Raw genomic sequence first — 22,488 nt, 5'->3', positions numbered from 1 at the left:
AAGAAATTCCAGATCCTGATCAAAGTCAAATACCAAAAGTTCAAAATGTAGGCTCAGAAGACATCCCAGATATCACAACAGAGGAAATAAAATCAGCTCTCTCGGAGATGAAAAACAATAAATCACCTGGAGAAGATGGGATAGTCATTGAACACATCAAAGAAGGAGGAGAAACGTTAATAAATGTGTTGAAAAAGATGTTCAATGTTTGTTTGACAAGAGGCGTAACCCCCTCTCAGTGGCATAATGCAATAATAACCATAATGCATAAAAAAGGTGACATTTCAGATCTGAAGAACTACAGACCTATTAGTTTGCTCTCCCATACATACAAACTATTCATGAAGATAATAACAAAACGGCTTGTGAACAAACTGGATAGTTACCAACCTTGTGAACAGGCTGGGTTCCGCTCCAGATACGGAACAAACGATCATCTACAAGTTATAAAAACGCTAATAGAAAAGTGCACAGAGTATAACAAGCCTATCTTTCTTATAATCGTGGATGATGAAAAGGCGTTCGATACTATAGATCATCATAAAATGCTTCGAGCATTGGCGGACTGCCGCATTGACTACCGATATATCGCCTTGATTAAAAGTATCTACGAAACTGGTACAGCTTGTGTTCGACTTCATGAAGATACCAAGAAATTTAGAATAGAACGTGGAATTAGACAGGGTGATACTATCTCCCCGAAATTGTTTACAGCTGTTCTTGAATATATGTTCAAGCAAATGGAAGGAGAGGATAATATGGGAATCAATATAAACGGGGAGGATCTGAACCACCTAAGATTTGCCGATGACATCGTTTTAATATCTGATAGAGTTGATAAAGCTACAAAAATGCTGCACACGCTCTATAAAGTGTCAAAAACAATTGGTCTTAAAATTAACACCTCAAAGACAAAATTTATGACCAACCTTGTAGTCAGCGATAAAATTCAGATTGAGAGTCATAGCATCGACCAAGTAATAGCTTACAAATATCTAGGGCATGAGATTCGCTTAGGCCGAGATAACCAGACAACTGAAATACAAAGAAGGATAGGTCTCGCACATGGGCTGCCTTCGGTAGATTAAATAACATTTTCAAGTCTAATATTCCAGTTTGTTTAAAAAGAAAGGTTTTGACCAGTGTGTTTTGCCGGTTCTTACATATGGTGCAGAAACACTAACTCTGACAAAAAGAACAATAAATAAAATAAGAGTTACACAACGCGCTATGGAAAGATCAATGTTAGGTATTACCATCAGAGATAAAGTACCGAACCTAGAAATAAGAAGAAGAACAGGAGTCACGGAGGCAGTTGAAAGAATAGCCATGGCTAAATGGGCTTGGGCAGGACATGTTGCCAGACTGACGGATGACAGATGGACCAAAAAGATTGGCAACCAAACTTTTGATGGAATGGCGACAAGGCAGGAGGCATATCGAAGCAGAGGACGACCATCGACTAGATGGACGGATGATATCAAGCGCATCACCACAAATTGGATACAAGAAGCTCAAAATAGAAATAGGTGGAAATTTTTACGGGAGGCCTACGTTCAGCAGTGGACAAATATAGGCTAGTTGATGATGAGTTGATGAAGTATTATTTTATTATACATATCATAAAGTTTTTCTGGGTGAAATATGAATGTCCTAAGTGTAGCATAAATGGTTGAAAAAAAGTAAAATGCGAATACTTGTTTTTTATGTTTCTTTCGTGATTATTGCTATTTTGCAACAAGGGTGACAATGTTTAAAATTTCTAATCAATCCTATCTTATAGAAAATTTAATTATGCAACTTTTCTCAGAAATGAATACTTTTGAAGTTGTAATCAAAAAACGTTTTTTGACATTTTTATTATTTAAACAAGTTTCCCACCTTTTTGAGTAGGAGGATAACTCAATTATTAGAATGAGTTATTTCCAAGCAATTTCTGCAAAAAAATATGTCATATTTTTACAGATGTGCCCTGTCCCGAGTCCGACTATTTAGCTGGCGCCGGTACTGTACATTGTATGTTTGTAAAAACGATAGACGATAGACTATAGACCGTATCCGTATTGTTTATTTTTATACAAAAGAATCTGAAAATTGTAAATCTAGTAAGTTGTTTTTTAATAATTATAAATGATTAATATTAGGATTTGGTACTATCAAGATGAAACCTGTATTAACTAACATAAATATTTAGTATTCATCATAATATTGAAGGTAAAATCTCATGCTTTAACCTCACTTTTTCAATAATTAATCGGCGATAAGACCAAAAAAATGTGTTTCTACAGTTTTATAAACACTTTTATGAATTTAAATGTGTAGTTAACTCTTGTTGGGAGGGTAAATACTTAGTATATACCAAAAGTAAATACTGCTATTCCACTTATGGGGCCTAGTTAGCAAAATACCGTAATTTGAATTTACTTCAGATTGTATTGGCATATTTACTTATATTATATTTTTTATTTCTAAATTAATCTCACATTTTTTACGTTGTTTATTTAATGCTACAATCTAGTCGAAGACCAATCAGTAACTTTTTATTGATCCTAACTTAAGTACTACAATCTAACTTAAAGGCGCGTTTACATGTATCCAGTAACTGGCGCCAGTCGCACTGGAACGACAGTGCTGGCATCATATAAACGCTTTTTCGTTCCAGTCCAGCGCTGTCTCGAATAGAAGGCTGGTCTATTTTTCGTGCCAGTGGCACTCGTCCGCGTCCCCTCTAACCCCGTGCCAGTGGTTGTAGACACATGTAAACACAGCGTTCCAGTCGCTGGCGCTGTCGTACCTGTGGTTTCAGTGGCCGTATTAGGATTTTTAATAAGAGTGCCAGTGAGATTGGCGCCAGTTACTGGATACGTGTAAATGAACCTATCCAGCGCTGTCTTAGTCAAGCACTCGCATTCCAGTGAGACTGGCGCCAGTTACTGGATACGTGTAAACGTTACTTAATCTAAGAATTACCCAATGGTGTATGCTTGTTCTAATTTTTAAAGCACCTTTTTCTTGTGAGCCAATCACAATAATAGCTTTTTCACTTAACTTGCACTATGCACTACACTAACTCATATGGATTTGTCCTCTTGGGTCTTCTTTTTTAGTTAGAGTTATCCAAAAGCTGAATGGCCTAGACGTTTTGGTGCTGTGAAAGCCTTTCTTCGTACCTGCAGGCGTTTTTTTTGTATTTCTTCATCAACATATCCCACCTATAGGTCTCTAGTCTCTGTGGATATCTTGGTTGCTGATGGACCAAGGTCCATTAACTATATGCACTTCAATTCTTTATTTTGGAAAGTCTGGGCTATTTTAATATCAGTTTTTTTGGTACAACCCTACAGTTGGATGCCATATGTCCACTTTGGTTTTAGAATCTGGTTATAGAGTAAAAGCTTGTTATGAATTGACAAGGCTGAGTGTCTTTTCAGAAGCCAATACATATTTTTGAATCTGATACCCAATTCTTCCCGTTTTTTCTTTATGTGTGCTTTCTAGTTCAGCTTTGCACCTAGGGATAAACCCAGATATTTGGCTGTATTAGCATATGGAATTTCATGTCCATTAATATTTACATGCTTGTGTTCCTCACATTTGTTAGTAAATTCTATATGACCCCATTTGCCTTCATTTTGGGAGTTTTTCCACTTCCTGGTCCAGTTATGGAATTTATTTACTGCATTTTGTAGACTAATAGTTGAGTCTGTATTATCTGTACCAACTGTCAGAATGGCAGTATCATCTCTTAAAGTGGCTATAGTGTGGTCTTCTAACTCTGATACGTCATTTGTGAATGCAGTAATCCCTCGTTATCCACGGACTCATCAACTGTGGTTTCACTTATCCGTGGTTGCGATATCTGTTAAATCTTTAATGAGAATATTTTATTATTTTTGTATATTTTTTATAATTTGACCAGTCGTGTTAAATTACTTATGATACGCCACTGGCACTTGTTCTTAGTAGTAATACTATGGCAATTAGTTTATAGTTCAGAAGGTTTAAAGGGAATGTAGACGCTGATCTCAGGGTTTTTATTTTTGTTGATATGATAATACTATTTCACAGATATGCAATTATTTCTTTCTATGTACTAATATACAGTATGTCCCTGTAAGTTGTATCCATATGGAAAACTTTTTTATTATTAATTTTACGAAAAAAAGTTATTCTTCATAAAAAGCTCTGCATGGTCCAAAACCTAAGATTTAACCATCAAATATTAAATTTTTTGAATATTATACGAGGTATGTCAAAAAGTTTGAATTTCACTCAAGAGTAAAATAGCTTTATTTTTCACAATATTGAAAATTGCTATTATGAAAAGTTGTTTGGAATTAAAAACTATATTCTAGTATGCAATAACTACATCCTTCTAATTAAATTTTTTTTTTTTTTTTGAAAAGTTATGGATAACTAACATTATTTTCAGTTATTTTAATTCAGATAACTCTTTTATTATTAATTTTAGGAAAAAAAGTGATTCTTAATAAAAAGTTCTGCATGGTCTAAAACCTAAAATACAACCATCTTATGTCAAATTTTATCAATTTTATACGAGGTATGTCAAAAAATATGAATTTCGCTCAAGAGTAAAATACATTTATTTTTCACAATATTGAAAATTGTTATTATGAAAAGTTATTTAGAATTAAAAACTATGTTTCAGTATGTAATTACATCCTTCTAATTGAAATATTCTGAACTATAAAGGTACTTTACTTTTGATCTAAATTTATCTTTTTTGACATACCTCGTACAAAATTGATAAAATTTGACATAAGATGGTTGTATTTTAGGTTTTAGACCATGCAGAACTTTTTATTAAGAATCACTTTTTTTCGTAAAATTAATAATAAAAGAGTTATCAGAATTGAAATAACTGAGAATAATGTTAGTTATCCATAATTTTTCAAAAAAAAATTTTTTCAATTAGAAGGATGTAATTGCATACTAAAATATAGTTTTTAATTCCAAACAACTTTTCATAATAGCAATTTTCAATATTGTGAAAAATAAAGCTACTTTACTCTTGATTGAAATTCAAACTTTTTGACATACCTCATATAACATTCATAAAATTTGATATCTGATGTTTGAATCTTGGGTTTTGGACCATGCAGAGCTTTTTATGAAGAATAACTTTTTTTCGTAAAATTAATAATATAATAGTTTTCCATATGGATACAACTTACAGGGACATACTGTATATATCCAAATTGGGATTATATGTCATATTCTTCTTTGGATCGTGGATCCCTCGGCAACCACGGTTTCACCAACCTTACCTTTCTCTTCGGAACGTAACCCCCATGGTTGAAGAGGGATTACTGTAGTAAATAGAGAATCGGCCCCAGGACACTACACTGTGGAACACCAGTTTTAATTTCGTTGGGGCTTTTATAAGCATTATCTTGTTTGACCCTGAATTGTCTGTCAGATAGATATGATTTTATTATCTCAAAATAGTGCTTGGATAAAATAGGTCTCATTTTTCGATGTAGTCTTTCATGCCATACCCTATCAAATGCTTGAACTACATCCAGGAAAACAACAGAACATATTGTTTTTTCTTCTAGAGCATTTTCTATCATGTTAGTCACCCTATGTATTGACCTATGGTGGAGTGCTTGGCTTTAAACCCAAACTGATGGATAGGCACTAATTTTTTATCTTCAATAATTCTCTGTAGTCTTGTAAGGAATAGTTTCTGAATAATTTTGATAAAACAGGTAGTACAGATATTGGTTTGTAAGAGAAAATAAAATGTGGAGGTTTACCTGGTTTAGGTAGGAACCATGATAATTTCTGCTACCTTCCATTGTAAAGGAATATATTTTAATCTAATTACTGCATTAATTATGTACATTAACTTAACAACTGGAAACTGCTTTAATATTGTTCCAGTTATCAAATCAAATCCAGAATCTTTTTGACGATTTATTAATATTTATTTCCTTCAAGACTTCTTTTGGAGTTCCTAAAGTTATCTTCTCATTAGTCTGCATAACAGGTGCTTCCAATGTTTGTTCTTCCACATCAGTGTTATGAGGTTGGAATATTTTTGCCAGATGGGATGCAAAGCATTCTGATTTTTCCTCATTACTGAGATCAAAGAATAATATACTTATGGTGGTAAACGAGTTTTTACTACCCTAACAATGGGGTTGATTAACTGGAAGACACTATATTTCCCATTAATACTTTATTATTTTATTAAGTACATATATTACTCGTTTCTAGTAGGTACCCAGTTGACGATGGAATGAACGTCCTCTCTTCGAGGTGGCACCTCTCTAAAGTAACCCCAACATTAGACTGCCCTCAATATCTCTGTGTATGAATACCTATTGATAACCTATGTTTGTAATACTTTCGTATATATATTCAAGATTATTATGTCAATAATAATATACAGAAATGCAATCTTGCACTAATACCTACATGTATAAGTTTTGTTTACAAGACTACTTAAACATTCGGCATGCTTGATTGTTTACTAATATATTTAAATATATTACAGTGGATTAATTTTAAGATATTTGAAATTATCTGAAATATTGTTAAAATCTAGGACATACTCTCCTAGAATAGTACTGCCCTGTAACGTTTCAGCATAGGATTTTGTGTTCCTACTGAGTAGGTGCATGTGACCTGACAATGACTAGGGAGCTTGCACGATCTCCTCACCACCGTGGCCGCAACATGCCTCGTCAACAAGCCTGCTTCTAAAATATGGAAGAGTGGAGCAACTTTCTTTAGATACTTTAGATACAGAAAAATTATTCAATGAAATAATTTCGAAAAATGTTCTAAAAAGTTTAACTAAAAAAAGTCTTAACAAAGTTGAAATTTTTGGTAAAATGTATTTTGAAATTTTTTTGAAAAGTTTCGTGGATGATTTTTTTGGGCAGGAATAAATTACAACAAAGAGTTACGAATGACAACAAATAGGGTAGTCAGGACAGCGAGAGACGGTTCCCCAATAGGAAGACGATCAGTGGGAAGACCACGAAAACGATGGAACGACAACTTACTAGAGGCACATTGAAAAAACAGACAGAGTCATGTCTATACAAAAGGAAGAAGAAGAAGAAAGAGTTACGTGCCGGTTTTTCGATGTGTTAGAACAAAATCATTTTTAATACATACATACATACATACATACATACATACATACATACATACATACATACATACATACATACATACATACATACATACATACATACATACATACATACATACATACATACATACATACATACATACATAATCGATGATCCTTTTATACCGGAAGGTGTCGAGGTGTCTTCTTTACTCGTTATTCTCTGCAATATTTACATCACACTTGCATTCCACGTTTTCTTTGGTCAGCCTCTCCTGTTTTTCCCTATCGGCCTCGCTTCCCATGTCATTTTAACCTGTCTGCCGTCGTTCATTCTAAATAAGTGCCCAGTCCATTTTAATTTCTTTTCATGAATTTTCTCCTTTAATGTTTTTACTTTTAATTCTCTTCTAATTCTCTCATTATCCAAAAATACAAAACTGAAAATATACAATAGTTGCAATCAGACCAGTAGCTACATACGCAGTTAAGACAATGTGCCTCACGGAAAAAGATGAAGAAAAATTGAAAACATTCGAAAGGAAAATCCACAGACGGATTATGGGCCCGATAAGAATGGACAACGGAGAAATGAGAAGAAGAATGAACCATGAACTAAGAGACATAATGAAGGGAGAAGATACAGGGTGATTGATTAGTAGGCTCAATAGCTCCGCTATAGTAATAGATAGCAAAAAAATTTAATAACAAACATTTTAGCCACCTTTGAGCTTCATATTACAAAATTAGTTAGAATGTTACAGGGTGTTCGATAACACAGTGGCAGACCAAACTTATGTTTTTTTAAATGGAACACTCTATATTTTATTTTAAATTCGAAATCCTGTTAACTTCTCCATCACAAAAATATAAAGGTTTGTTATGTTATACAGGGTATTTACAAAGTTATAACCAATTTTATATGAAAATCGTAACAAGTTCAACTCCCTATATAAATAAAAATAAGCAAAACAACAATGGTTTATTAATACCATATTTTTTAACGTATTGTCAAAATTTTCAAGAATGGTCGATATTGCTAATTTTCTTTATATCAAATACAGGGTGAGTCAAAACGCAAGTACATTATTTTCTCAGTAATTTTAAATGGAACACCTTGTATTTTATGTCACTATTGAAAGATACCATTACCGTACTTTAATTTTTAGATAACATTCCCTATGTCTAAATTTATTAGTTTTCGAGATATTTTCATTTTCAATGGACCAGTAGCGTGGCCACCCAAATTACCAGAATTTAATAAACTGATTTTTTTGCGGTTACGTTAATAATGAAGTTTATAAAATACCTCCAACAACAAGGGATGAGATGAAAAATAGAATACAAAGTGTATTTCGATGTGTTAATTTACAATTACAAATGCTCCGTAGAGTAAGTAGCTCATTCAATGATCGTTTTTAGGCGTACATAAATGTGTTAGGAGATAATTTTGAACACCTTATGTAATTAAATATTAAAAATATTTTATTAAAAGTAGCTTCTAATTTTTTCAAACATGTTTTTTTGCAAAATGTATTACTGATAAATTATGTTTCGTTCTTTATTTGTTACATTGTTACATTTACATACAAAAGTAGTGTTTAATTGTCTTCACAAAATATTGTATTTTGTGTTTGTGTGTTTTTTTTGTAAAATTTAGTACTAATTTTCTTTGTTTATTTGTTGCATTTACATAAAAAGATAGTTTTTAATTGTTTCAAAAATGTTGCATGTAGTGGTTGTGTTTTTGTTTTTAAAATGTATTACTAACAAATTATTTTTATTTCTTTATTTGCTACAGTGTTACATTGATTACCGGATTGATAATCGGTAATCTTCAATTGTCAATTCAGTCATGGCTTACTTAAAATTTAGATAAATTTAAACACCTAAAATAATTTGCTCTGAAAAATGAAAATATCTCGAAAACTAATAAATTTGGGCATAGGGAATGTTATATAAAAATTAAAATACGTTAATGTTACTTTTCAATAATGATATAAAATACAGGGTGTTCCATTTAACATTACTGAGAAAATAATGTACTTGCGTTTTGACTCACCTTGTATTTGATATAAAGAAAATTAGCAATATTAATAATTCTTAAAAATTTTGACAATAAATAAAAAAATATGGCATTAATAAACCATTGCTGTTGTGCTTATTTTTATTTATACAGGCAGTTGAACTTGTTACGATTTTCATACAAAATTGGTTATAACTTTGTAAATACCCTGTATAACATTACAAACCTTTATATTTTTGTGATGGAGAAGTTAACAGGATTTCGAATATAAAATAAAATATAGGGTGTTCCATTTAAAAAAACATAAGTTAGGTCTGCCACTGTGTTATCGAACACCCTGTAACATTCTAACTAATTTTGTAATGTGAAGCTCAAAGGTGGCTAAAATTGTTGTTATTAACTTTTATTGCTATCTATTACTATAGCGGAGCTATTGAGCTTTACCCTACTAATCAATCACCCTGTATAGTTAGATTTATTAAAGCGCAGAGACTGAGATGGCTGGGACACATAGAGAGAAGTAAAAACGACCTACTGATTAATCAGATCACCAGATGGGAACCAGAAACTGAAAGACCAAGGGGAAGACCCAGAAAGAGATGAGAGGAACAGGTCATGAGAGATATCAAAATTCTGGAAGTGAGAAACTGGAGAGAACTATGCACATATCGAAATTAGTGGAAGAAAACGAAATCCAAGTCATACAACAAACTTTGACAACACACACGTGGAATGCGGAGTGATTCAACGCAATAAGCGAATCAGAGAGCTCTAAGCAAGAGTGGCAAACATTCCATCCGGCATGAAAAGCCCTGATGATGATGATTTGATACAGGGTGAGTCATGAGGAACTATACATACTCCTACCTCGTATAGAGGCTCCTATGGGGAATAACAAATGACCAATAAAAAGTGTCTGCTCCCATTGTTTAATAATATACAGGGCGAGTTTCGCATTTTGACAGAAACTTGTATTCGTCATCATTTTTGAACGGTCAGATCGATGTGTCTCTTATTTTGGTCAATCGTTACACTATTACCACCTAATCAACTGATTTAGTCAAACTAGAAAAAAATCAGGTCCGGCTTTAAAAAATTAGTTCGCTTTGGTCTTAGAAAAAATTTCACCCTGTATACGCTTTTTGAAAACTCTAATATGAATTTTACAAATTAGACAAATAGGCAATTAAAATGACATATTTATTTTTTCCCCACACGATTGCTTAATTTTTTATAAAAAAATCAAAGGACATCGCACACATCTTATGGAAAATATAATGTCACTCAAATTCAATAAAATTTATACGAATAGATTCGTTTTAAATTAACGGTCAATTCTTATCATTGCGACAACTCTTAATTATGATTAATTACGGCGCAAATTGCAATTAAAGTTTATCGAAATCACATTTTTGGAGTTCATAAACGTGTCAGTTATAATCACTATTGCTCTGGGTGCTATTCAAAACAGCTTAAACCCCGCTGGGCTTAAGCGGATCAGTAAAACTATTATAATAAGATGCTTAATAGCCCGAGAAGATTTATGAAGTTACCGATAATCTGGGTATTTTAAAATATTTTTTCTCTCTCTAACTTATGTACCTACCCATTTGATTTCAGATTGATTTATATCAATTTCTGCTCTTATTATTGAAAATTAAGATTTGGCGCAATGATAAGAATTGACCGTTAATTTGAAACGAATCTATTCATATAAATTTTATTGAATTTGAGTGACATTATATTTTCCATAAGATGTGTGCGATGTCCTTTGACTATAAATTAAAAGTTTGGTAAAGCGAACCATAGATTTAAAAAAATTAACTTTTATTACAAAAATTAATTTTTTTAAACAAATATTTAATTTATGTTACCACTCAATCAACTGATTTATTCAAACTAGAAAATAATCAGGTCCGGCTTTAAAAAATTAGTTCGTTTGGGTCTTAGAAAAAATTTCACCCTGTATACGCTTTTCGAAAACTCTAATGTGAATTTTACAAATTAGACAAATAGGCAATTAAAATGGCATATTTATTTTTTTCCCCACACGATTACTTAATTTTTTATTAAAAAATAAAATTTGTCAAAATCGCAGTTTTACCGTAACAATAAAAAAAATTAAACAACGTTTTTCTTAAAATTAAAAGTTTCACCATTTTTTTTTCTATAACACGTCTAGATCTAAAACTCCCCATACACTTCTCTTTGGACTCTATAGTTTAACATAGACGTGATCAAATAGATAAATTTTAAATTTTTTCACTTAATTTTTGCGATTTAACTTTGCAATTCACGAATCTGCACCTTTTATTTTTAAAAATTCATAACTTTTACGAGAAGAAGACTGAAAGTCTACAACAATTTTCATAGTCTTCACAATGGTAAGAGATATATGCTGTAAAAATTTCAGAAAAAAAAATATTCAAATGGAACAGAGTTGTAGCGAGTTAAACCGTGATTTCATTTTTTTTTTCATTTTTAGGTTAAAATTCCGATTTTGACAAATTTGATTTTTTAATAAAAAATTAAGTAATCGTGTGGGGAAAAAATATGCCATTTTAATTGCCTATTTGTCTAATTTGTAAAATTCATATTAGAGTTTTCAAAAAGCGTATACAGGGTGAAATTTTTTCTAAGACCAAAACGAACTAATTTTTTAAATCTGGGCCTGATTTTTTTTCTAGTTTGAATAAATCAGTTGATTGGGTGGTAACATAAATTAAATATTTGTTAAAAAAAATAAATTTTTGTAATAAAAGTTTATTTTTTTTAAATCTATGGTTCACTTTACCAAACTTTTAATAATTATTCATAGTCAAATTTGATTTTTTTATAAAAAATTAAGTAATCGTGTGGGGAAAAATAAATATGCCACTTTAATTGCCTATTTGTCTAATTTGTAAAATTCATATTAGAGTTTTCAAAAAGCGTATACAGGGTGAAATTTTTTCTAAGACCCAAACGAACTAATTTTTTAAAGCCGGACCTGATTTTTTTCTAGTTTAAATAAATCAGTTGATTGGGTGGTAACATAAATTAAATATTTGTTTAAAAAAATTAATTTTTGTAATAAAAGTTATTTTTTTTAAATCTAGGGTTCACTTTACCATACTTTTAATTCATAGTCAAATTTGATTTTTTTATAAAAAATTAAGTAATCGTGTGGGGAAAAAATAAATATGCCATTTTAATTGTCTATTTGTCTAATTTGTAAAATTCATATTAGAGTTTTCAAAAAGCGTATACAGGGTGAAATTTTTTCTAAGACCCAAACGAACTAATTTTTTAAAGCCGGACCTGATTTTTTTCTAGATTAAATAAATCAGTTGATTGGGTGGTAACATAAATTAAATATTTGTTTAAAAAAAATTAATTTTTGTAATAAAAGTTATTTTTTTTTAAATCTAGGGTTCACTTTACCATACTTTTAATTCATAGTCAAATTTGATTTTTTTATAAAAAATTAAGTAATCGTGTGGGGAAAAAATAAATATGCCATTTTAATTGTCTATTTGTCTAATTTGTAAAATTCATATTAGAGTTTTCAAAAAGCGTATACAGGGTGAAATTTTTTCTAAGACCAAAACGAACTAATTTTTTAAAGCCGGACCTGATTTTTTTCTAGTTTGAATAAATCAGTTGATTAGGTGGTAATAGTGTAACGATTGACCAAAATAAGAGACACATCGATCTGACCGTTCAAATATTATGACGAATACAAATTTCTGTCAAAATGCGAAATTCGCCCTGTATATTATTAAACAATGGGAGCAGACACTTTTTAATGGCCATTTGTTATTTCCCATAGGAGCCTCTATACGAGGTAGGAGTATGTACAGTTCCTCATGACTCACCCTGTATAATGTTTTAATGTACAAATTTTATTGTTTAATTGTTTCTTTTTTGTTGTTGTTTTAATAGTTATTATACATAATCTTGACTTGGACATCAAGGGTCCGAGAAGTTATCCACATTAGATTTTCACAGAACGTTGAATTTAAGTTTGACAGTGTTGCCATGTGATTATAATGTATATAATGTATATTTTGCACTCTTCAAATATACAGAGAAAACTTTGAAAACTACATACCATTTTTACATGATTTTATCGATTGTGCTCTTTTTTAATTTATGTAAAACACGAACGAATAAATATTTGTTGTTTGTTTTGATATTAATTGCAGTTAATTATTAAAAATTTTTTTGTGGCAATTGCCCTGATAGGTTACTGGCTAGATTTGGCAAATGAGTCAGAACCTTTAAATTTGCGTTAACCAGATTGCACAGATGTTCCGCAGATATAAATTTTATGACTTTCTTTTTATTATTTTATTATTTATTATTTAGAATGAATGTACCCGAATACTGGTATACTGTTAGTTACTGAAAAGTGTTCACTTCGTCAGTACGTTATTTTTGTATTTATTGTGTGCCTTTTTAAAATACATATTAAAATCTAACAATAAAACACTGAAAACGTTTGTTTTCTGTACTTCCACAAAATTTATTACAACTAAGTGACTACAACTGTTTCGGCAGAGTGCCTTTCTCAAGTGATATAGTTTACAATGTGTTTGCCTTTTTAAGTCTTTAACTGAAGAGGTTGAGGAGTGGGGAATTTTGTGGAAGTACGGAAAACAAACGTTTTCAGTGTTTTATTGTTAGATAAAATGAAATTCCATCAAGTAACGGTCGAATCCATCAATTACATATTAAAATGCCTTTAACTATTGTACCACGTGAAAGTTTTTCACTGTTTAACTTTATTATTTATACAAATCGTATTTTCATATAGAATATAGATAATAATAAACTAAAAATATAGTAAAATCTTAAAGCAGCAGAATTTTACTCATTTTACACTTTTTAACTTTATTATTGATACTAAAATCTTGGTATTTCGAGATAATTAGAGAAATTTAAAAATTTTTCTCGTTATTTTATTTAAATTAATAAAAATATATCACATGCTCTTTCCAGTGGCGGCTCGTACCACTTTAAGAAGGTAGTGCCAGAATTCGGGCAGCCGCCAAAATTTTTAGTGACGAGTTTACGATATTGTCAAAAAAGTTATAAAAAAAAAATTTTAAAAATAGACGCTGATACTTATGTATCTTATGTATATTTATCTGAGGTGCCAAAAAATTGTTTAAAATTTATCAAAACAGTTCCGTAAATTCATTAACAATAAAAAACTCTCTACAATCATTATTTACTGCTAATATTACTTAGCTTGTACATATTACGATTTAGTCTCTATTTACAAAATTATAAAAATAATACTATTTCATTATTACACACATGCACAAAGTTGTATTTATACCACTTTTAAAGTTTACGATACATTCTTCTTGTTTTTTGGTTGCAAAGTTTTCAATGACTTTATTATTAAAATTATCACTACCATTTACAAAATGCTTTTCAGCAGATACCTAAGTCGTTCTTCTTTCATTGTATTTTTAACTAATGTTTTAATTCGTTTTAACATCGAAAAACAGCGTTCTGCTTCAGATATTGATATAGGAATGGTAATTAAAATTCTTAAAATTTAAATAGTTTCTTCCAATGTGCTTCTTAAACCTTCCTCATTTAATAAAACTCATAGCGGAATAGCCCCAGAGGTAGTACTTAATTCGTCTCACTAATACAGTACTTCTAATTCAGTTTTAAACCGAGTTTTGTTTAAAAATTAAAATTGTCTCCATGTTTCATTAAAAAATTATTCGGGGAACCGACGCTTGTAAGCAGAAAACTTCTCCGACATAAATAAATTAGAAGCAACTACATGTCAGGAGACGGTAGACCTTTGAAAGATCTGGAACTTTAAATATTATAAGTCGTTGTCTAATTCGGCGCTAAAATTGACCAGTTCCTTAAATAAGCCTCTATTTTGTGAATTTTTTTCGTCGTGACCTCTTTAATCTGACTCGAAAGCTCCACAAAACCTTATAAAATTTGTAAAGAAAAACCACCAAAAGAGTTTTTTAAGATACTAATCTGATTCATTGTCAATTAATAAATTAAACTAATAATCAAAATATTATTTATACTACACCCACGATCATGATGCACTAAAAGTTTAATAATAATATTAATATTATAAATACAAAAACTTTAACAGAAAATAGACATAACAAAAGCGACAATCCAGCACTTAAAGAAACTCAAAATCTTGTGCCAGGCACGAGATTCCCATTTAAGGTATACTAAATACTCCAATATAGCTCTTTCTCTGTCACTTATATAGGATGCTCGTAAAATCTTTCTCTTTTCAGCCGTGCCAGTACCAATTTTAGCTCAAGATTCTTCAGCCGAATAATCTCCGCTGTAAGTGGCAGCGATTGTACTACGCGCACAGTTGCCAGATTTTATATAATTTATGAACATAAAAAGAAATACACACAAAAAATTAACAGGCATTAAAAGATTTTAAAAATAAAAATATGCTTCTGCATAGTTAGTAAGGTAGTGCCATGGCTCTATGGCACTACCTCACGGGCCGCCACTGGCTCTTTCCGATTTATTCTAAGAACACATGGCAACACTGTCATGCCTTAATGTCCTTATATCTGTAGCTAACTTGTCGGATCCTACAATTTAATGATGCCCCTTTACTTTTTAGTATTCTATTGTAAATGGTTCTACCGTTGAAGTAAATAAATAAATCAATGTTTTTTAGCACAAAAATGTCAAATCATGTCAAGACCCCGGCGATGGTTCTTCAAGAGCTGGCAATAAAGAAAGGCTTTCAATCACCACATTATGAAATTACTCATAGTGTCACGGGAACTCATAACAATAGATTCGATTATAGAGTAAGAGTAGCCGGAGTGGAAGCAACTGGTACTGGTTGCTCAAAGCAGATTAGTAAACATGATGCTGCATACAATGCATTAAAGCTGTTAGAAGAGGACGGCATTTATGATCCAAAAGAAATTCCCATGAGGGAGTTTAAGGCATCTATTATACAAAAACAGTGTGAATTAGATGCTGGTGCAGCTATACCTTCATCTGTTAACTTCGTAGGTAAGTACAGGGGCGTCATTTGATAGGGTCAGGGGGGACATTTGCCCCCCTGACCCTGAAAATGACTGAAATTTACAAAAAATAGATCAATTTAGTATTATGTTTGCATATAAATGTATTGTATACAGGGTGTAACAAAAATACAGGTCATAAATTAAATCACATGTTATGGGACCAAAAATAGTTCGAATGAACCTAACTTACCTTAGTACAAATATGCACATAAAAAAAGTTACAGTCCTTTGAAGTTACAAAATGAAAATCAATTTGTTCGAATATATCGAAAACTATTGGAGATTTTTTATTGAAAATGGACATGTGGCATTTTTATGGCAGGAACATCTTAAAGAAAAATTATAGTGAAATTTGTGCACCTCATAAAAAATTTATGGGGGTTTTGTTCCCTTAAACCCCCCCAAACTTTTGTGTACATCTCAATTAAATTATTATTGTGGTACCATTAGTTAAATTCAATATTATTAAAACTTTTTGGCCTCCTAGTATTTTTTCGATAAAGCAGTTTTTATCGAGTTGAGGCTTATTTTTTAATATGTTTACATAAATATTTTATGGGGGTTTTGTTCTTTTAAACCCCCCAAATGTTTGTGTACGTTCCAATTATATTGTCACTGCGCAACCATTAGTTAAACACAGTGTTTTTAAAATTTTTTTGCCTCTTTGTATTTTTTCGAGAAGGCATTTTTTATAGAGATGTGGCTTCTTTTTTAATATGGTTCAAAATATACCTAAAAATGTAAATCATAAATATATTTTCATATTATTACCAAGTCTCCATAATCGTACTTAACCATATACAAATATGTGGTGGATTTGACAAATATTCAAAATATCTCGATAAAAACTGACTTTTCGAAAAAGTACTAAGAGGCAAAAAAGTCTTAGAAACAACGTGTTAAACTAATGGTACTACAATAATAATTTAATTGGAACGTACACAAAAGTTTGGGGGGGTTTAAAGGAACAAAACCCCTATAAAATTTTTATGGAGTGTAAATTTCACTATAATTTTTTCTTAAGATGCTACTACTGCCATAAGAATGCCACATGTCCATTTTTAATAAAAAATCTCTAATAGTTTTCGATATATTGGAAAAAATAAATTTTCATTTTGTAACTTCAAAGGGCTGTAACTTTTTTATGTGCACATTTGTACTAAGGTAAGTTAGGTTCAGTCGAACTATTTTTGGTCCCAGAATATGTGATTAAATTTATGACCTGTATTTTTGTTACACCCTGTATATAATGCTTGCCCCCCCCTATCAAAATTTCAAATGACGCTCCTGGGTAAGTAGAATAGTGTTTTTTATTAATGAGTAATCACAGTTCTTTTGGTTTATTATTATAAAATACTTTAACTCATTAACGCCCAAATTTTTTTTCCAATTTCAAAATTTTGTGTATGCTGGGTGTCCAGAAACTCTACCGACAAACGAAGACAGGAGATTCTTCAGATAATTGTAAGACAATTTAGCTCAATTCGCCTAGTCCGAAAATGCTTCCTAAAGGATCTTTTTGAAGATGGCTTCTTGTAATTAGTTTTTCTTAAATACCTCCAGAACGCTTCAATTTAGAAAAACGAAAATCGGTACGTATATTTATCTTCCATAGATAAATCGATTCCATCCATTTCCAATTTCTAGTACCGATCATAGGCGTCCGTTTTGGGTAGGGCAACGGTTATTTTATCACATAACTTTTTTGTCTTTAACTTTTAAGCATTTTTGACACTGGATTATTAAATTGTGAGGTATTCTAGTACTAAAAGGTACTCTTGGTTTAAGTCCGTAGGACACACGGTTTTCTAGAAAAATTGAATTGAAAATTTTTCGTTTTTTGAATTTGAATAAAAATTGAAAAAATTTTCAAAGAAAACCGTGTATTTTATCAACTTAAAGCAAGAGTAACTTTTAGTACTAGAATACCTCATAACTTAATAATTCAGAGTCAAAAATGCTTAAAAATGAAAGACAAAAATGTTATGCGATAAAATAACCGTTGACCTACCGAAAACGGACGCATATGACCCGTACTAGAAATTCGCAGTTAATAAAATCGATTCATCTCTGAAATATAAATAAACGTACCAGTTTTCAGGTTTCTAAATAGTTTTTTTTTGAAATTTTTTTTGGAAATTCAAAAAAAGAAAAATTTTCAAATCGATTTTTCTAGAAAACGGTGTATCCTATCGACCTAAAACAAGAGTACCTTTTAGTTGTAGAATATCTCACAATTTAATAATCCAGAGTCAAAAATGCTTAAAAATTAAAGATAAAAAAGTTATGCGATAAAATAATTGTTGCCCTACCCAAAACGGACGCCTATGAGCGGTACTAAAAATTCGCAATGCATGGAGTCGATTTATCTCTGGAAAATAAATATGTGTACCAATTTTCGTGTTTCTCAATAGAAGCGTTCTGGAGTTATTTAAGAAAAACTACTTACAAGACGCCATCTTCAAAGAGCTCCAGCTCCTTTAGGAGGCATTTTCGGACTAGGTGAATTGGGTTAAAATATCTTAAAATTATCTGAGGAATCTTCTGTATTCGTTTGTCGGTAGAGTTTCTGGATACCCTGTATAAACGAAAATAATGTAAACGAAAATATTTAATGAAAATATTTTCGTTTATTTTCTACTTCCGGTTATTGGAAGTACTTCAGAAGTTGCTTATAACTTCCTTTTTTTTTTAATAGGACACCCGGTATTTTTTTACATTTTTGGATTTTTATTGATGTCTTCTTTCTTAAAATATGAGGTTTTGTAATATTATACGGGTTAGTTTAAAAGATAATTACGTTTTTTTTATTAATTTCGTAGCAACATCATTCACACCCTGTAGGACTGTACTGACTTGATATAAAAACTCTATTTATGTTCAAATGATTTTTATGATTTTTAATATATGTAGTTTACTATTGTTAAAAATTATTAATACGGCGAAATATTTAATTTTAGTTGGTCGAAACTCAGAATGCGTATTTCTGAGTTTTCTTAAGTGGAACACCTTGTATTTAAGTATTGTAATGAAATAATGTTTGATTGTACTTTTTTATTTCTTAAGCATTTCCTACACCTAACTGCTTTAATTTGTGAATTATTCGTGATTCTTTAATTGCAACAAAAATTACATAAAATTTTAATAGGTTGGCCGTGAAAATATTCAATCAGAAATAATTTTTTGATAATAAATACATATTAATTTAAACTGCTCCTTAATTTATTAATATTAGAGGAGATACCAAAATGCCTGCGTTGTTAAGATTACTCTACCTAGTTGGCTATGACTTTGACATTAAACTTACTTAAACATTTTTGACATTATATTATTTTTATAGTTCCAGTTGCTTTGTTACCATTAGATACTAATATGAATTTTCTAATAAGGAACTGATTAACTCTAATGGATGTTAGCGATCACATTTTCCATTGACTCTCTGTTTCTTGCAATGTGTATCAGAGATTGTATGTCGTTAATCCCTGTCCATTGTCTTATGTTTCGGAGCCAGGACATTTTCTTGCGTCCTATTCCTCTCTTGCCTTCAATTTTACCCTGGATTGTAAGTTGAAGGAACTGGTATTTTTCGTTTCGCATGATGTGACCCAAATACGCCGTTTTTCTTTTCTTGATGTTTTCGAAAAGCTGGCGTTCTTGGTTGTGAGTAGGAAATGTAAGTAAATCAAAGAATTACAACTTAAAAAAATAAGTATATAAAGTCATAAGATTTAGAAATACATTTCCATATTTTAATCAGACAACAATATTGTTTTAGAAAGAAAACATTGATTATGGTGAAAAACTTTACTGGAGAACTTGAACAAGAGGTAAATCAATTTTAAATTAGTGGAAAACTGTTGATTTGTATGTAAAGAAGACAAAGACAAGTTTAAATAAAGACAAGCTAGCTAATGAAACAGATGCAGTGGTAATTTTGTTTACATAATTATAACATATGATTATTAATATATCTATTAACTCTTCAATGATGTAAAAATTTGTTAATGTGGGGAAAACTTTTATTTAAATTCAATACTATATTTCTGTAGTGGTATGGCAAAACTTGATATTATGTCTGATTTTAGCCAGAATGAGATTATTTGCTTGATATGCTATTTAGTAACATTTATTCAAGTTGGTAGAGTTTGGCATGTGTATAATGAAGGTAAAACCCCCTTTGTTCCACCCCCTTTTTCCCCTTTTGTATAAAAGATATGTCCCCTTTTAACTTACAGTAGAACCCCGATTATATGGGTGGGGATTATCTGTGCTATGATTTTCTATTACTCAAGTTGCATTTTTGAGGTTTTATCAAAATAGCATCATCGTAATTCACTTGACGGAAACTCTATAATATGACGAAAGAGAGACTCATAATGAAAGATTTATTTTTTGAAGTTATACTTCTTTAGGCGCTATTGAGATTGAGGGTGAATTTATATTGATCTGCGCGCATGCGCACACCGACAGTATGGTATTAGTCGTTATACGGGCTCTGATTGGGTGTTGAAATGATCTGTCAATAATAAATAATTGTTCAATATGAAGGTAAACAAATGTATAATATATTAGTTTTATTGTTGTGAGGACAGAAACAACAAAGTTTATAATTGTAGTGACATTTAAATAGTTTTTAAAAGCAACAGGTACGTAATAATTGTAAATGTATCATAGGTACCTACCTATTTGAACCTACCAAAATACATAGTATGTAATACTTTTATTTACATAATTTGATTACCATCAAAATTTCTATCAATGTTCACCTAATATATTGTTTTCTTACTCTATGTTTTGTTGTATTTTTTCAATTCTAAATCATTTCAATTCAAAATCAAAATAATTTAATTTAATTCAAAAATTTCAAAAGCTTAATCCGTTTAGTTAGTCGATCTTCGCACATAATGACACATTGCCTCCGTGGCGAAGCGTTTAAGGCGAATGAACCCCAATATACCAACCGCGCTGATAGCTGGTTCGAATCCCAATAAAAACTTTTATTTTTTTATACATTTTATGATTGTAAGTATATTTATTATATAATTTTATTTTCAGAAAATACGTATTTAGTTAAAAAATTTTCCGACAATTAATGTTCAGAAATCATTTGTGGCATTTTTAATGTGTTTGTGTGTGTTTTATTCTTTTATTATTTTAATTTTTGGCACTGTTTTAATAAAAATGTTTGAGAAGTAGTAAGTATAAATTAGTTTAATATTTAAATAAAATATAAATAAAAAGTATATTAATTTCGTTTAAATCATAATAGAAGTATAACTTCTTACGTGCGTACAAAGTACACACACATTCTTTTCTGTTATCTTTTTATAGTAGGTACATAAGTAAAGTATACACATACATATTATGTATGTGTATACGTACGTATTATACATATGAAATACATGTTCGGATTATCCGTGCTTTTCAATTATCAGTGCCACCTTCGGTCCCGAGGAGCACGGATAATCGGGGTTCTACTGTATTAGGTAGGCCAGAACTTGATATATTACTTGATTTCTTATGTTGATTACTTTTCGTTTTTGGGTTGGCAAAGTATTAGGTAGGCCAGAACTTGATATATTACTTGATTTCTTATGTTGATTACTTTTCGTTTTTGGGTTGGCAAAACATTAAAACTTTCGAAATGCTCTCCTGAAAAATTAGGCTAGATGGACATATCAATATTGTCAAAACGCTACAAATTTATAATCCATCCAACTGGTATACTGAATAGTAAACTAGGGCTAAACCAAATATGTATATCAAAACACAATATTCTTAAAGATTGGATAATTTACATGGTAAATTGAAGAATTCCAATAACAAGAATAAAACCTAATTTTAATATTTGTTAGTAGACACCTTTCCTTTTCTAAATAAAAAAATTAGTTACAGATATGACAAACATCTAGAAGATGAAATCCTGCGTTCTTAAAGAAAAAAGCTAGTTCCAGAAGTAAGCTACCAATAATAAACTAGAGAATGTATTACAAGAAAGAACAACGCTAATACTCAACATAGCTCAATTGCTTCAGATAGAAAAAGAGGAGGAAATGGTACAACACAAGCGTGCCAGAGAAAATGAAAGGGCAAAAGAGAGACACAAAAATTCATTGATTTATTAAATTTAAAAATTAAATTATACAAAGGACAATTAAATAAAGAATAAAAAAAATGATACATGTATATTAATGATCCTTCTATTTCTCCATAAAGCTTGTTACTGACCAGGGGGTATACTATAATAGATATATTACATCTCATATTGCTCACTATAATAATTAGTGAGCCTGCATAAACGGAACTATAAT

The 22,488-nt window shown here is 30.7% G+C and overlaps 1 protein-coding gene and 1 long non-coding RNA gene across 4 annotated transcripts in view; both read left to right on the top strand.

The window, feature by feature from the left end:
* Positions 1-1,956: 1,956 nt before the first annotated feature.
* The window catches only part of LOC126893240 (RISC-loading complex subunit tarbp2-like), an 85,800-nt gene continuing 65,268 nt past the window's right edge, over positions 1,957-22,488 (top strand). Inside the window, exons 1-2 of one of the 3 annotated variants that reach the window (XM_050663226.1) lie at positions 1,957-2,105; positions 15,817-16,163. In XM_050663226.1, the coding sequence (XP_050519183.1) occupies positions 15,824-16,163 (340 nt within the window). In that variant the 5' untranslated portion in view covers positions 1,957-2,105; positions 15,817-15,823. Of the gene's footprint in view, positions 2,215-2,264; positions 2,341-15,816; positions 16,164-22,488 lie in introns of those variants that run through there. The other 2 variants (XM_050663227.1, XM_050663229.1) reach the window with 2 other exon arrangements.
* Positions 16,505-22,355, top strand: LOC126893245 (uncharacterized). The gene is made up of 2 exons (XR_007701095.1): positions 16,505-20,105; positions 22,067-22,355. It is a non-coding gene; the product is annotated as an uncharacterized LOC126893245 (long non-coding RNA).

This window comes from Diabrotica virgifera, chromosome 10 (genome assembly GCF_917563875.1).
Source record: "Diabrotica virgifera virgifera chromosome 10, PGI_DIABVI_V3a".
In the NCBI taxonomy this organism is placed as follows: domain Eukaryota; kingdom Metazoa; phylum Arthropoda; class Insecta; order Coleoptera; family Chrysomelidae; genus Diabrotica; species Diabrotica virgifera.
This window is presented reverse-complemented; position numbering and strand designations above follow the sequence as displayed.